General features: G+C 31.4%; 2 protein-coding genes across 4 annotated transcripts in view; both read right to left on the bottom strand.

Annotated features, from left to right (window-relative positions):
• LOC145322034 (uncharacterized) overlaps positions 1 to 2,544 on the bottom strand; it is a 6,908-nt gene extending 4,364 nt beyond the window's left edge. For both annotated transcript variants that reach the window (XR_013880494.1, XM_080163781.1), the window contains exons 1-4: positions 2,401 to 2,544; positions 2,017 to 2,123; positions 609 to 698; positions 108 to 239 (exon numbers count right to left, since the gene is read on the bottom strand). Coding sequence is in view for 1 of the 2 variants with exons in the window: in XM_080163781.1 (XP_080019907.1) it covers positions 108 to 239; positions 609 to 698; positions 2,017 to 2,123; positions 2,401 to 2,479 (408 nt within the window). In the remaining variant the exon portion in view is untranslated. The remainder of the gene's footprint in view (positions 1 to 107; positions 240 to 608; positions 699 to 2,016; positions 2,124 to 2,400) is intronic.
• TM9SF3 (transmembrane 9 superfamily protein member 3) lies at positions 2,542 to 15,189 on the bottom strand. Of its 2 annotated transcripts, XR_013880493.1 has the most exons (15): positions 15,040 to 15,189; positions 12,388 to 12,499; positions 12,035 to 12,220; positions 10,590 to 10,696; positions 9,887 to 9,959; positions 9,412 to 9,539; positions 8,320 to 8,372; positions 7,183 to 7,379; positions 6,779 to 6,866; positions 6,177 to 6,589; positions 5,448 to 5,526; positions 4,936 to 5,022; positions 4,438 to 4,523; positions 3,909 to 4,043; positions 2,542 to 3,741 (listed from the first exon to the last, which is right to left on the bottom strand). XR_013880493.1 is itself a non-coding variant. In XM_080163780.1 (14 exons), the coding sequence occupies exons 1-14, from the start codon at positions 15,115 to 15,117 to the stop codon at positions 3,985 to 3,987; spliced, it is 1,746 nt and encodes a 581-aa protein (XP_080019906.1). In that variant the 5' UTR covers positions 15,118 to 15,189; the 3' UTR covers positions 2,542 to 3,984. The 2 variants fall into 2 exon arrangements, 1 of the variants encoding a protein (XP_080019906.1); XM_080163780.1 differs by having other exon boundaries at positions 2,542 to 4,043.

Genomic DNA, 15,189 nt, shown 5'->3' with positions numbered 1-15,189 from the left:
AAGCTAGCAATGCCACCAGTAATTTTAAAAGATCGGCTGTTTGTTTTATAGCCGTCGGAAAAGTTGGAGGCAAATAAAATAATCAATAGGTAAACTTTTATTATTACCTGACTAGAGTTTATCTTAGGAATAGATATTATGCTTTCATCCATTCTGTTTTCACTATGAGATAGTCCTTGTATTTCGAGAAATTCTCCAGATTTCAGGAAGGATTCTAGTTGGCCTTTCAGGACGGATACCTATAAATAACAGACAAAATATTATTTCTCCTTGTTGCAAATTAGCAAGTTCGATCAATGAACAAAAATAATAGAAAGTTAAAGAGAAATAGTTTTTCGGCGGTTTCCCTATAAGTGCTTAGACGAGCAAAGAACTCCCCCTCCTCCTCCTATTTTGAAAAGTATGAAAATAAGATTATAAATTGGGGAAGGGGTGTTAGTTTTTCGTTTGTTTTTCTGTTAATTTAGGTCAGGTTAGGTTAGATTATATTGGGTTCTGGGTGGGTAAGGAAAGGGAAAAAAGTAGGTACTCCCTATCTTATTTATTTATTGCAAAACTAGGGGTGGGGGGTCTGTTTAGTAAATTTTTCTTTTTATTAAAAAAATTACCTCTCCATTGTACATAAATTGAAGTAGAGCGTGGAGATCTGTGTAGGGTATATCTCTTAATAATATTATAGGATGTTGACAGGGATTATTCTGAAATATTAAGATATGTACAGGGTATATCTCTTAATAATATTATAGGATGTTGACAGGGATTATTCTGAAATATTAAGATATGTACAGGGTGTATCTCTTAATAATATTATAGGATGTTGACAGGGATTATTCTGAAATATTAAGATATGTACAGGGTATATCTCTTAATAATATTATAGGATGTTGACAGGGATTATTCTGAAATATTAAGATATGTACAGGGTATATCTCTTAATAATATTATAGGATGTTGACAGGGATTATTCTGAAATATTAAGATATGTACAGGGTATATATCTTAATAATATTATAGGATGTTGACAGGGATTATTCTGAAATATTAAGATATGTACAGGGTATATCTCTTAATAATATTATAGGATGTTGACAGGGATTATTCTGAAATATTAAGATATGTACAGGGTATATCTCTTAATAATATTATAGGATGTTGACAGGGATTATTCTGAAATATTAAGATATGTACAGGGTATATCTCTTAATAATATTATAGGATGTTGACAGGGATTATTCTGAAATATTAAGATATGTACAGGGTATATCTCTTAATAATATTATAGGATGTTGACAGGGATTATTCTGAAATATTAAGATATGTACAGGGTATATATCTTAATAATATTATAGGATGTTGACAGGGATTATTCTGAAATATTAAGATATGTACAGGGTATATATCTTAATAATATTATAGGATGTTGACAGGGATTATTCTGAAATATTAAGATATGTACAGGGTATATATCTTAATAATATTATAGGATGTTGACAGGGATTATTCTGAAATATTAAGATATGTACAGGGTATATCTCTTAATAATATTATAGGATGTTGACAGGGATTATTCTGAAATATTAAGATATGTACAGGGTATATATCTTAATAATATTATAGGATGTTGACAGGGATTATTCTGAAAATTATACGAATAAAAAAGTCGTAAAAACAGGTATGCTCTTAACTTTAAAGTTACAATTATTATATAGCATTGTAAGTAGAGGTCTGTTGTTTCCATTAAAGTGCCCAGCGAACACAGAATGTCCCACTCTGTTTTAAAATAATCAGAAAATAAGGTGGTTGAAAAATTTTTATAATAATTTTTTGATCCACTCTACATTATGGTTACATTGTAGCCCCACAGGGTTAAATCTACGCAGGGGTTAAACATAAAGAATTAAAAACTATCCCCTAGTTTTAAAAAATAAGATGATAGGGGGTGGGTTCTATGCTCGCAAGGCAAGCAGATAGGGAAAGCACCATTCATTATTTGGATTGGATACTAAGTTTACGTACCTTGAAAAGATCCCTAAAATAGGGACTACAGGCTGAAAGAAGCATCTTGTGGGCCCCAAACTTTTTACCCTCTGTACCCAAAGTTACATCTACAAGGTCAGAACTTTCTAAACAGGAATAGAAGACATGTCACTTTGAATTTGTTTATTAATAATTGGCATTATAAATAAAATATTAGTTTGGAAAGTGTTTTCTTTCTATTACCATCAAAAAGATAAATAATACACAAAATAAACTGGCAGTCTCCCTCCAAAAACTTTTAGAAATTAAAATCTTAATTGATCATCTTAAGTTAGCATATGACTTACGGTTGAGGCGTAGGACCACGCAGGGGCATGACATAAATTTAAAAAAAATAGGTTTGCATTAAAGTTAGGTACCTACCTAACAAGCTTTCGAAAGCAGTGACTAGATGTCCTTGATAACGGTTCCATCTCACATTATATCTCTCTTCGTTCTCCATTTTCAAAACGAATAAAAGTTGTTTTTAAAACTGTAATTATTGACTATACATTTCTTGTTGAATCTGCAATCAAAAAAGATGATTTTTATTAATAATGTGATTCAAACGTATGTGTGAAAAAACTAGGTTTGTCGTATAGAAAATTGATTCCACAATGGATATTAAATGCAGAAACTACATTAGAAAAATCCGTGAATTTACTTAATTTTTCACGAAATACATGTCAAGTGCATTTTTAAAAACTAGGTAGTTAGAAAAATATTAAAATTGAAGTTTATGGGGCCAGGAGGGGGAGGGTGTCTACTAAAAAAGATCATAATGGTTTTATAGGTTCTTTAAAATAGATACCTCCTTCCTTTTCCAATTTAAACTAAGAAGTATAAGTAACTACTACAAAAAGTCTGAATTACAACAATTTTGTGCGTTTTCTAAAATTAAAAAATCGCTGTATCGATTTATTTTCATAAGCTAACAAAACAAACATAAAAAATAAAGCAAACAAAATATTTAATTTTAACAAATTATGGAATAAATAACATATTTTACGTACATATCACAAGTAAACAGTGGGATGAGATAAGTCGATCAATTTATTAAAGATTTCTTTTTGAACCTAAACTAAATTCAATTTAAACAAACAGTTATGGTAGGTATAGAATAAGTAAAATATGTTCAGATAGTAAGGCTTATACCTATACAATAAAATTTTCATAAAAATCATAAAACCTATATATTAACAATGAGTAAGACAATAAATCTAAAAACTAGAGTTTTTAAGATTCAAATCGACCAAAAATGTCATGAATTGTAATGGCTTGAAAGTTGATAAAAATTTTAAGATTTTTAAGGATATTTTAAAACTACAATCTTTTTGATATTTGAACATTAGAAAATGCTAAATTTACTATTATATTGTTTTCTAGGTAATATTCTAATTTTAACAATGAACTCTCTTTGAAATACATTTTAAATTGTAGTTGGTTGATTTTCGGGAATGTTTAACTTATTGCATCTAATCCTAATATGGAAATATAAAATTTTAACCCAAATTTCAAAACTCTGATAATGTTAATAATATAAATAAGAAATAATAATTGGGTTTTTGAAATGTGATTGTTTTAAATAGGATATTTTCAAATATTGTAAATTTTATTTTAATAACAATTTTAATATGTTACCATAGCATTCATTACCTAGTCAAGTTACCAAATATCATTTTAACAAGGAATTTCCAGTATGGCTTCAAACCCGATTGATATCCGCTTAATTAGAACATCGAATTACAGACAATTTTCCACGAATAGGTAAAAATAATAAAATTAAAACCAGTTTTGTTAACCTGGGCGTTCGGCCCCTCGGGGGTAACAAAACAGGTTTAAATCCTAATTTTTATTTTATTTTAATATCCGCGGTAAGCTGTCTATAATACGATGCGATAAGTAACAATTCTAGATTGACAATAAAAGAAATCCCAAATGAAAATATTGTTATTGTATGGTATTTTTCTAATCAATCTTGACTGTTGTGTAGATCTTGTTGACAAACAGACTTGTTCCCAAATAACCTGAAATAGATAGCATGAGTTTTATTCAAGTAGGGATGGGACATTGGTCTATATATTATACTTTTAAGAGATTTAATATTAATAATCTAATCATGTTTTCTCGATCATACTTTGGCTAAAAAACAAGGTATATTAAATCATAATTTGTTGTTGCTAACCGGCAGTGTCTAAACTTTTCAACAAATTGAGAAGTAAATTTTTATAGGTATTTATTGGGTAATTTAGCTTATTTGGGACGGGTGTATGTCTAAGTTTTTATAATGTATATTATATGAGATGTACCTAGTACCGGATATTTTAATATATTTGGCTTGAAGAATAAAGCCAATTTTTAGTTCCGGAATCGATATAAAACGATTTTAGCTAGCTATCATAAAAATCCATAAAAACTTACCCATAGTTCCACAAACTAGTCCAAGTCCAACACTGAATACTGCCATGTAACCAAAGTAAAACACAGTTTGAAAGAAACCGAACATCCTGAAGAAAATGTTGTAAATATTTAGATTGTCATTTTTAAATACCTAAGTGTGATCCTTATAAGTAATACTTGATTACTAACTGCATATTTAGTCATTCAATCATCCCTCCTTCAGCATTGTAACAAAAAGAATCGTCCATCTTATTGCACGACCTTAACTAGATGTCATAGGTGGGTTGTTGCAATTTATACAGTTGATGTCATACCCCTTACAATGCAGAAAAAAAGTGTAGGTTTCATCAGAAACGTCAAAGCTTTTTTTGAGGAATTAAAATGAGAGGTTTCAAAGGTTTAAGATAGGTGATCTTATGTGTTTTTTTTTATGAGGAGTTTCAAAGTTTGAGGCGTGTTAACAACCCTTTACTAACCCTTTCCCTTGAACGTCTGAAGAATTCAGGAATGTTTACTTACTTTGTTTTAAAGAAGAAGTAGTAGATAGAGTAGAGATACACATATGCAGCGGTTGAAGCAGCCGAGAAAAAGGATGTCCACTGCCATCTGAAGAAAATATCTTTTCTTATCAATTTTGTACTTATCAGTTTTGTTTTACATGTATATATATTTAAATTCAATGTTAATAACAACTTTGTTAAAATCTCCCAATTAATTTTCAGTTTATCTTTATTAGGTAATCCTCATATAAAAGTAACATAATGTTAGAATGTGAGTGGTTTAAGATCTCGCTAACCGCAGGACCGAAATGATTTTCCTTTACGGTGAAGCTTCTTAGGTCTCTGGAAGGTTAGTAAATATTTGAAGCAGAAAAATGCATCCCCCCTCTATACACCCATAAAAAAAGTTACCTATGGGTATTGTATTCCTTTTTTTCTTTTTAAACTAAGATTAAAAGTAGAGGGTTGACTTGGCTCTAGGGGCACATGCTAACTACTTCAAGTGTATGAATAGGTAAAAAATGTAATAACCTGTAATCTTCAGCGTTGAGCAGGAAATACGTGCAGACTATAGTTACACATATGGTTACTATCAACAGAATCAAGAACACTAAAAAATAAATTTATTTGATAATCAACGTTTCTTTGTTAAGGATTTAAAGAAAAGTATATAAAACAGGAGGTAAAAGATGGGCCTTGGGAAAGTTCAGGGGTGTATATTTTCAAATTTGACCCTGCTGAGGGGGGGGGGGGAGGAAATAAAAAATATGTGGTTGGGGGGAAAAAATGTAAAAATTAAGAGAACTGAAAGCTTTTTTTTTTTGCATTTTTCTCACCTTTTTGGTGAAAAAAACTAAAAGAATATGTGGGAGGGGGGATATTATGAATAAAATAAAGAGTTTTGAAAATATTTTTCCATTTTATTTCCTTCCTTGCTGGAAAAAACTAGGAGGGGGAAACAAAATTTTTTGCAGCAGGGGAAAAAAATGAATCTTGTGCAGAATATACACCCCTGGGAAAGTTTTAGATAAAAGGTCCAATTTTATATTAGATTAGAACCGCTTCTCAGCCATACTGAAAAATCAAATATAATATCGTATTATAGACAATTTTCACGGTTCCCTAGTTGGTAACAAAAATGGTTTTTAACTTATACTTTCTCTTTTTAATATCCTAGCTGTCTAAAATATGATGCCATAATTAAATAACTAGGTAGGTATTAAATAAATGAAGAAGATTATATTCTAATGAGTTACTTACCTAACAGCATGAACCCATAGACATAGTAAATTTTGTACGCCCAGAATGATGTAAAAATAAAGTACATCTCGATGAAGATACTTCCAAAGGGCAAAATTCCTCCCAGCAAAGCAATAATTGCCGGCTCCATAAACCATTTCTTCTCGGGGATCGGTCGGGGCACAGCATTGACCCTGCAGGGGTAGTCAGGCTGACCAGCCAGGTTACGGCCCAGCACTGTACCCACAAGGGTCAACGGTAGGATGACAAAGATACATATGCAGGAGACGGCAACCATGGTTCCGAAGGGAATAGCCCTGCTGGCGTGGTAGTAGATGGCAACAAAGTTGATGGTGAAAGCAGTTCCGCAGACCAATGAGGGGATGAGGAAGGCGGAGATAACCATTTGTTTCATCCATGTCTTACCACTCATTCTAAACAAAAAATCATCTTAGATACAAGAATAGTAAGTTTTCATATTGGTAAAAGGTCAATATGCAAATTTTCCAAAATATGAAAATGGACAAAAAAGCAATCTTTTCTTTGGTATTTAAATGTAACGTCCTAAGGTATATGGTAAATATTTTGGGGGGCGAAAGGGTTGAAGATTAATATATATGTACCTGGCATAAAGACTACCTCCAAAGTATCCATTGATGGGTGCAGTTGCGGCATAAACAAAAATAGCCGTGGATAACAGACTTCCTCTCTCTAGAAAAATAAATCATAGGTACCTATTTAGTTTATTTCATAAATATTTCAAAAGTATGCTGCAATTGTTAACACTTTACCTACTATACTTATATAAAAGTAACAGTATGTCTATCTGTCTGTGTGTATCTTGCTTTCTACCGATATGGTAAATGTTATCCTTTACAATGTAATTTTTTATTTATCCTTGAAAGGTTTTTAACAATTTTTGGGAAATGTACATCCTACCTCTGAAAATAAGTCATCCTTAGAAAAAAAGACCCTCCTTCCCCAAACCTTAATAATAAAGAAGCTACGATATGAAAATACTATATACCTGTATAAAGTTCTCCCATAATAGTGAAGACTACAACAAGGAATATAACAAAGGCTAGCTGAGCCCCGGAGCCAATGAGGGCAGAGAAGAGAAGGGGACTGGTGGCGGGTCTGAACACATCACCATGCACTTGCTTCCAACCGTATTCATCACCAAGATCACGCTCGATATCATCAACATCTTCATCTTTGCTATATCTAAAAACGAGTGATTGTTAAGCAAGGCGAATTTCAAAATTGTAGAAAAAAAAACTTTCCGGGATCTGTAAGAAACTTGTAAGGGAGAGCCATATTAGTTAGAAAATTCTTTCAGAGAAAACAGACGGAATCACAGACAGTAAGGATTTAGATATTTAATCTTCAAGTCTGTGTAGGTAAAATGAAAGCTATTTTATCTGATTGTCATTCTGGATTAAAAATAAACAGGAAAAATATTCCTAAATATTCTTTGGGTAGGTAGGTATGTTAGGGAAAGAAGGGGGGGGGGGGTAATCCTTGGTAGGTCTATTTTCCCTAAATCGAACAAAAAATTGAAAAAGTAACGGCTAACGGCTCAGCCGTTTTTTTTGGGCTATTTTTAGAGCAAATCTGTCATAAATTACGTAGGAATCAACTTTTTGAAACATATTTTTGCTTTATATCATGTGAAATGAAACAAAAAAAATTTTTTTTTAGATTTCTTGTACCAGCAACTACTAGCTAGAACCGTTTGAAAACGTTTTGGAGCAACAGAGAGTATTATGTGGAGATAGGTTTCGTGATGATTTGCTTCGAAAATAGTAAAAAAAAATGGCTAAACGGCTGAGCCGCCAGCCGTTAGCCGTTACTTTTCCAACTTTTTGTTCCATTTAGGGAAAATAGACCTACCAAGGATTACTCATGCAAAATTTCAATGCCATTTATACATTGATTACGAGATGGTTGCAAACCCCCCCCCCCCCTTTATACCAAAACCCAAAGTTTTGCTCAAAATGTTTTGTACTTTAATCAAAACTTGATTGGTTGGTACAAACTAAGTGTCCAAACTTTATTGCCAGCAATTAATCTTCAAACGAGTATTTTTATTTTTTATTACTTGGGTGATTGTCCGTTGTCTTATCCCTTAAGATCCCTGCATTTCATAAATAATTGTTCTTACCTGGCATAATCTTTTCTTAGTGTTCTCATTAAGATCATGCTCACCAAACCAACCTAAAATATCAAAATACTTTATACTACAAATGTTTTTAACATTGATCAGCTACTATATAATTCACTTCGTCTGCCTGTCAGTCCGTCTATCTCTATGCTGTTTAATACACCAACTCAGAATTACCACTTATTTTGAAATTCAATGGGCGCGCTATTCCAACCCATTCCTTTTATGATATAATGACCATTAATACCAAAAAAGTGTTGGTAGCTTTTTTCAGCAATATGTTAATTTCAATTTTCATAAAAAAGGGGAAGGGTCCCCCCTGGGGGAAATTTTTTTTTCTATCAAAGCGTTGCTTAATATACCTTCCTGAATTCGTCTTGAAGAGTAGATTGAGGATAAAAAAAACGATTTTTGAAAATATTGACCCTGGCAAAAGTTATCCTTAAATAACTGTCAAAATCAGCTTATTTTGCTAAAATGACCAAAATTGTCAGTCTTTTGAGGATAACTTTTGCCAGGGTCAATATTTTTAATATTGATCCGTAATGTACTCTTCAAGACGCATTCAGGAAGGTATATAAAGCCATGGTTTAAAAGAAAAAATAATTTCTCCCCCAGGGGGGACCCTTCCCCTTTTTCATGAAAATTGAAATTGACATATTGCTGGAAAAAAGCTACCAGAACACTTTTTTTTGGTATCAATAGTACCTAATTATATCATAAAAGAAATGGGTTAGAATTGTGCGCCAAAAAAATTTGCACTTTGAGTCGGTCTACTGTTTAAGATAAGACAGCTAATATTTACAGTGAAGATTTCTGTCTTTACATTGTTTTGTCTGCCTGTCGTTTATGCTTAGGTACAAAAAAAAATGAAAAAAATCTTATTTTTATTCATAAAGGTTTCATAATTTGCCTTTATTTTTTAAAAAATTCTCTATTTCTTTCAACTTGTTTTTTTTGCCAATTCAACATCTGCTCCTTAACTTACTTTGTCCATTCATGTTTTTTATGCTGTTAATGAATGCAGTCATCCTTGTTGTTTTACATATTATCCAAGTAGGACAAGTATATAAAAAAAACATAGGTACTTACCAAGAAAATAACCATCATGAAGCTGTTGAATATTGAGAACCAATGAATTCTGTGCTGGAAAAAGGTTGGGTCCAGGTATTTATCAAACCTGTCCTCAAAATTAACCTTGGACGGTCTCCAGATCACCTGGCAGACGAAGTTGGATTGTAATATTAATTTCCAAACAATTTAAGTAATTTTGAAAAAAAAAATTTGCCAGTATATGTGAGCATTTAAAAAATCTTAAATCTATATTTCAAAAAATCAATTAGGTAGGTAAAAGATATTTCATTTAAAGAAAAATTAAGTTTGCCTAAATCTTTTCTGTCAATGTTAATTTTATTGATGATGTATTCAAATACCAACATGGTATGTATCTACACAAAAATGCAGGAAAATGTTCTACGTGTTTCATCTCTATAATTTTTTCATCAATTATGACTTTCTCAATATCGATATTTTAAAGTAAAAATCAGCATAATTTTCCAATTTTCCTCATAGGAGAAAGCAAATGATTTGCCCATCTCTAGCTTGACACGACCCTCGCTTGTCAAATTCACATCAACAATCTAAAATAAACATTTAGGTCAATTTCTTTTTTTTTTAAATAATGTTGTTTGTTTGAGTATACTTATCATGCGAGCTTATCTGTTCTTATCTTATTTTAATTTGGATAAATATCTAAAAAAAAACTATTTCTTCTAGAGCAAATCCCTTTTTTCAGGAGAATTAGGTTTAACTTTTATTTTAAAATATCATATTTAATTGTATCTAATTGGTAATTGTAAAATGTAAATTTGTTTATATATTAATAGCATACAAGTGTGAGTATTATTTTATATATCTGTACAAGGAAGCAAACTCACATGTATTATTTTAATTGGATGGGAGGGAAATTCAGGATATTAAAACACTTATTAACAGTTGAGACAAATAAATTGTTTAAAAATAAGTTCATGAACAGAAAAACGGGGAGATATCAACGGACATTGAACTTACTTAACAGCAAGGACAAGGGCCCAGGAAATTACAAACAATTCTAAGTAAAAATTTCCCCACAATCCACTTCTTACCCACCTCCTTTTAGTTACAGTACAAAACAAATTTCATACCAACATTACGGTGCTAAAATATTCAAATTTTCGTCAATTTCAGAAATTACCTAAATATCTACCGATTATTCTTGTCATTCTATTCACCTGATTTCCATTATAGCCGATTTCAAACTTCTTATGGGTCCAGAGATAATATGTTTCTTTGTCTTTCTCATCAATATCTCCAACTATTCCCCAGATTGGCAAATCATCTAAATATAAACAAATCCATAACTTGTTAAACATGTCATCATGAAAGTAAAATAACTTACGATTGTTTTAATAAAATCTTTCAAGTTTCACTCTGCTTACATAAAAAAATCCAGAGGGCTGTTTATTACACTAGTCCCCAAAGTTGTATAATAACGATTTCTTTTTCGTTGGTACGACAACTTTGGGGTCTTTTAGTTTTCCTAAATTTTGATTGGTTGTTCCATTAAGTTAAGTGTCCAAACGTTTCAATTATAAATTAGGTAGTCTACAATAGAGTGGGTCGATTTTGGACATTTTTATCTAAGGCCAAAGCAGGAATCTACAATGATTTTTATAAATATAATACACCTCTGGATGATTTAAAATTTATCTTAAGTAGTGATGGGAATCCGGACCCGGAATCCGGAATCCGCCCAATTTTCGGCCTATTTTGGAATCCGAATCCGGATCCGGAATCCGTTTTTTATAGCGGATTCCGGATTCTAAATTGGTAGGCTAAAATTACCGTCTTGAGTTTTTTCTTACAACTCCCTCTTAAATTTTTTCGTACATAACAAATTTTAATAATTACTAATGTGATGTAAATGTTTAACACTTTAATACTTTAAACAAATCAAGGCTTCAACCAAGTAACATAGTGTTAAATTAATGAAAAAAGCTATCCCTCTGTGACGGCCGGCCTTTTAAAATACTGCTAGAATCCGGAATCCGAATCCGGAATCCGCCAAAAATAAGAATCCGGAATCCGCAAGAATCCGTCACTTTTTTTGACGGATTCCTTCAGAATCCGGAATCCGAATCCGGCCCAAAAATTCGACGGATTCCCATCCCTAATCTTAAGTCTTAAAACTGCTGACGATCAGACTTACAATTGTATAGCTATAGGTAATTGGAGTGAAAAAATTATTTTCTCAGGCTAGGAAGGAGTTATTTTGAAACGGACGAAAGTTCTCGATTCTACTCATAAATGCCTTTTCTAGGAGCACCATGAAGCCATAGTTCTGATTCAATAATTTTGTTTACTCCCATTTACAAATAGCTGTACAATGTATGTCTGGTCCTCAGCGGTTTTTTAAGAGTTAAGATAAATCTTAAATCATCCAGAGATGTATTTTTTTTTAGGAAAATCATTTGCAGATTTCCGCTTTGGTCTCAGATAAAATTGTCCAAAAGCAGGATAATTTTGTGTATTATCATTGGAAATGTACATTAGTTTATCCAACATTGTCTTATCCCTTTAGGTCCCTGTAATTTCACTCTCCTTCAAACAAAATTGAAAAGTTATAGGGAGACCTAAGATAGCCTTGTTAATAAATTAAATTCCAAAATATTCTTACCTAAATACATCTGATACCAGTAATGATTTTTCACAGAATAAATAAAGGATTTGAAATCCTTAGCATTGTCTAAATTAATCTTGCAATATTCTGTCTTCGGTAGACTTTCTTTGAATTGTATTTCTAAACCGCTGAACTCTAGCTCAGTTCCTTGCAATGCTTCGCTAAGTGTTTCATGGTAATGTTCTAAAATACAATGGTTGATTAAAAATAAATAATTGTCAAGAAAAAAGCGTTTAAGACGACAAAATAAATCTTTAAAAAAAACATGTACCTTTTACATGCATACTTTCCAAAATTTAAGTCTTAAATATACAAATCGAATTAACGGAGATATTAAAAAAATGGTTTACCTATTGATTCCTTAGGCCCATGGCAGAATGGTAAAGTAAAGTAACCATAAGTTTCTTGTCTATTGTGATAAGGACCCACTGTGTTCATCCACAGAACAACTTCATCTTGATCCTAATAAAAAAGTATACACTCATTTTAAGTAAATACATAGGTACACATTATATAAAACACATTTCCTCCTAAAATGTATAAACTAGCATTTCCAACTAGAAGTTTGATATGAAAATAGAATATGAAGTATTTTATATATGGCTACCTAGCTAGCTACAAAATTTTAGACTGTTTTCGTACACATATAGGGGGGGGGGGGGGGGGTAATGCAACTATCTCGTAATCAATTATTAAATGGCACTTAGAATTCGAATTTCGATCTGAAATTTTGCACGAGTAATCCTTGGTAGGGTAAGGGGGGGGAAGTTTCGGTAAGGGGCTATTCTCGGTAATTTCGACCTACCTTCATTAAATGACCTTTTTCTCCATGTTTCTTTCAAATGACAGAAAAAAACATAAAAGCAAATTTGTTCCTTATTAAATTGCCTACAAAAAAGTATAAAATGAATTTTTTGTGAGATGAATATTAAGGGTACTTATTGGGTCTCAAAGTCGGACGAAAATTTTTTTTTTCCAAAAATTTTTTAGTAGGTGTGTAAAGATCGACCTACACAAAAATTGGTAAGACCTAGAGCTGATCTGAAAAACTTTTTGAACTAGAAATTGCCTGCTTTTTCCAACTCCGTTGAGAGCCTTAAAATCGGGTTAATATTTTTTTCAAAAATGACCAAAGTTGGCGCCGGGGGAAAAATCGGTAATTTCAAAAGAAATTAAAATTCAACTTTTAAGGTCATGTTTTCATGTTTTCTTTTGTCAAATCTATTATTCCATATGGTCTTTTTAAGAATTAAGCCTAAAAATGAATAGAACAGATAAAAAACAAACAAAAAAATTAATTTTATTTTTTTAATCAAAATTTTGCAAGGAAAAAATCAAAATTTCTGGTCCTTTGAAAAAAAAATATTTTTGACATAGGAGGAATAGTCCGATCTTTATGAATTTTTTTGTGGTTAATCCCAATCACCTATACTAATTATGATTTATTACGCTTGTTTGGTCGTTTGGCCTTTTTTCATCGATTTTTTAAGGTTAAAATGTAGTCAAGATTTTTTGCAAAGATGACACTTTTGCTTCAAATTCAATTTTTGAGGTCAATTTTTAATCAATTTTCATGTTTTATGGGCTAAATCTATAGTTCAATGTGAGCTTTTTTAGGATCAGGCCTAAAAAGTAATAAAATACGTTTTTTTCTTATATTAATTTTAAGTTTTTTTAAAAAAAATTTTCGAAAAAAAAAATCGAAAATTCGCGTCTTTCAAAAAAATTCATTTTTAACATAGAAGGAATAGTCCGATCATTATGAAACTTTTTGTGGATAATCCCTATAACCTATACTAATTATGATTATTTATGTTCGACTGGCCGTTTGGCCGTTTTTCATCGATTTTTTTTAGGTTGAAAAAAATTACCGATATTTCCCCCGGTGGTGGGGAAATATCGGTAACTTTTTTGCGGTCAATTTCGGCCAACTTCTAAAAGTCCTAGGATAATGTCCTTTTAGGACCTGATAGTCCTTTCCGTAAGCTTTCTACTGGTCTTGGTTTCATTTGAAAATATTAATATTTACCCCATTTTTTTCAAAAAAACCGAAAAAAAAACGAAATTTCCCCCCACCCCCCTTACCCTAGGTCTATTTTCCCTTAATCGAACAAAAAGTTGGAAAAGTAACGGCTGGCGGCTCAAATTTATCATTAATTACGTAGGAGTCAACTTTATAAAACATATTTTTGGTTTAATTCATGTCCAATGATAGCAATAACCATTTTTAATATTTCTAGTACCAACAGCTACCGGCTAGAACAGTTTGATAACGTTTTGGAGCGGCAATGAGTATGAGGTTTTGTGACTAATTTGCCCGGCATTGAAGATAGCCAAAAAATGGCAAAACAGCTGGGCCGCCAGCCTTTACTTTTCCAACTTTTCGATTTAGAGAAATAGACCTACCAAGCTAGGATTACTTATGCAAAATTTCAGATCGTAATTTGAATTCTAAGTGCCATTTAATCAATGATTGCGAGATGGTAGCAATAACGCCCCCCCCCCCCCCCCACCCGCCTTTATTCCTACCGCGCGATAATTGTGAGAGCATAATTTTCCCTATTTAAACAATTTTTTTTATATTCTTTCCATCAATTACATGTTGTGTTAGCACCGTAAAATGTAAAAAATAATTTATCATGTAAATTGGCAACGCAAACGAAAGACTATATGGTTCTTAAAAAAAAGTCTATTATAAAATGATCGAGTAAATTCATGTGTTTGGATTTTTATCTAAACCCTTATGTTGAATTACTTTGTTTACCTTTATTTTTTATCGTTGATAAAAATAAAAAAAAGACATTTATTTATAACATGAAGATTCTTAAAAATAAATATAAATAAAATAATTTAATTAAAACAATCATATTTTACAACAGGTGGAAAGTTTGGGGTATGAAAACCAAATTATGGTCAAAAATTGAAATTGTACACTTGCAAATTTAATTTTCTTACTACCAAACATTGTAGAGGACTAGCTAAGCAAATATATATTTAATTACCTTATAAAGATGATCATGTTCATCACAAAATACTGAATGAATTAATACAAATTGAACTAAAGTTATAATTTTCAACATTTTAAATTTTTTCTAAAACTTATATCAGTAGATCACATAGTCTGAAAATATATAAAATTAGTAAACATTAAA

This window comes from Acartia tonsa, chromosome 6, assembly GCF_053477335.1.
Source record: "Acartia tonsa isolate MP-2025a chromosome 6, ASM5347733v1, whole genome shotgun sequence".
In the NCBI taxonomy this organism is placed as follows: domain Eukaryota; kingdom Metazoa; phylum Arthropoda; class Copepoda; order Calanoida; family Acartiidae; genus Acartia; species Acartia tonsa.
The sequence above is the reverse complement of the archived record's forward strand: the minus strand, read 5'-3'. Positions and strand labels throughout refer to the sequence as shown.

Bases quoted from the DNA above. Each gene is read 5' to 3' on its own strand.
- TM9SF3 (XM_080163780.1), bottom strand. From the start codon at position 15,117: ATGTTGAAAATTATAACTTTAGTTCAATTTGTATTAATTCATTCAGTA. The intron at 8,373-9,411 runs GTAAGTACCTAT...TTGATATTTTAG, and splicing joins TCATGATGGTTATTTTCTTG to GTTGGTTTGGTGAGCATGAT. The intron at 7,380-8,319 runs GTAAGAACAATT...ACTCGTTTTTAG, and splicing joins CTAAGAAAAGATTATGCCAG to ATATAGCAAAGATGAAGATG.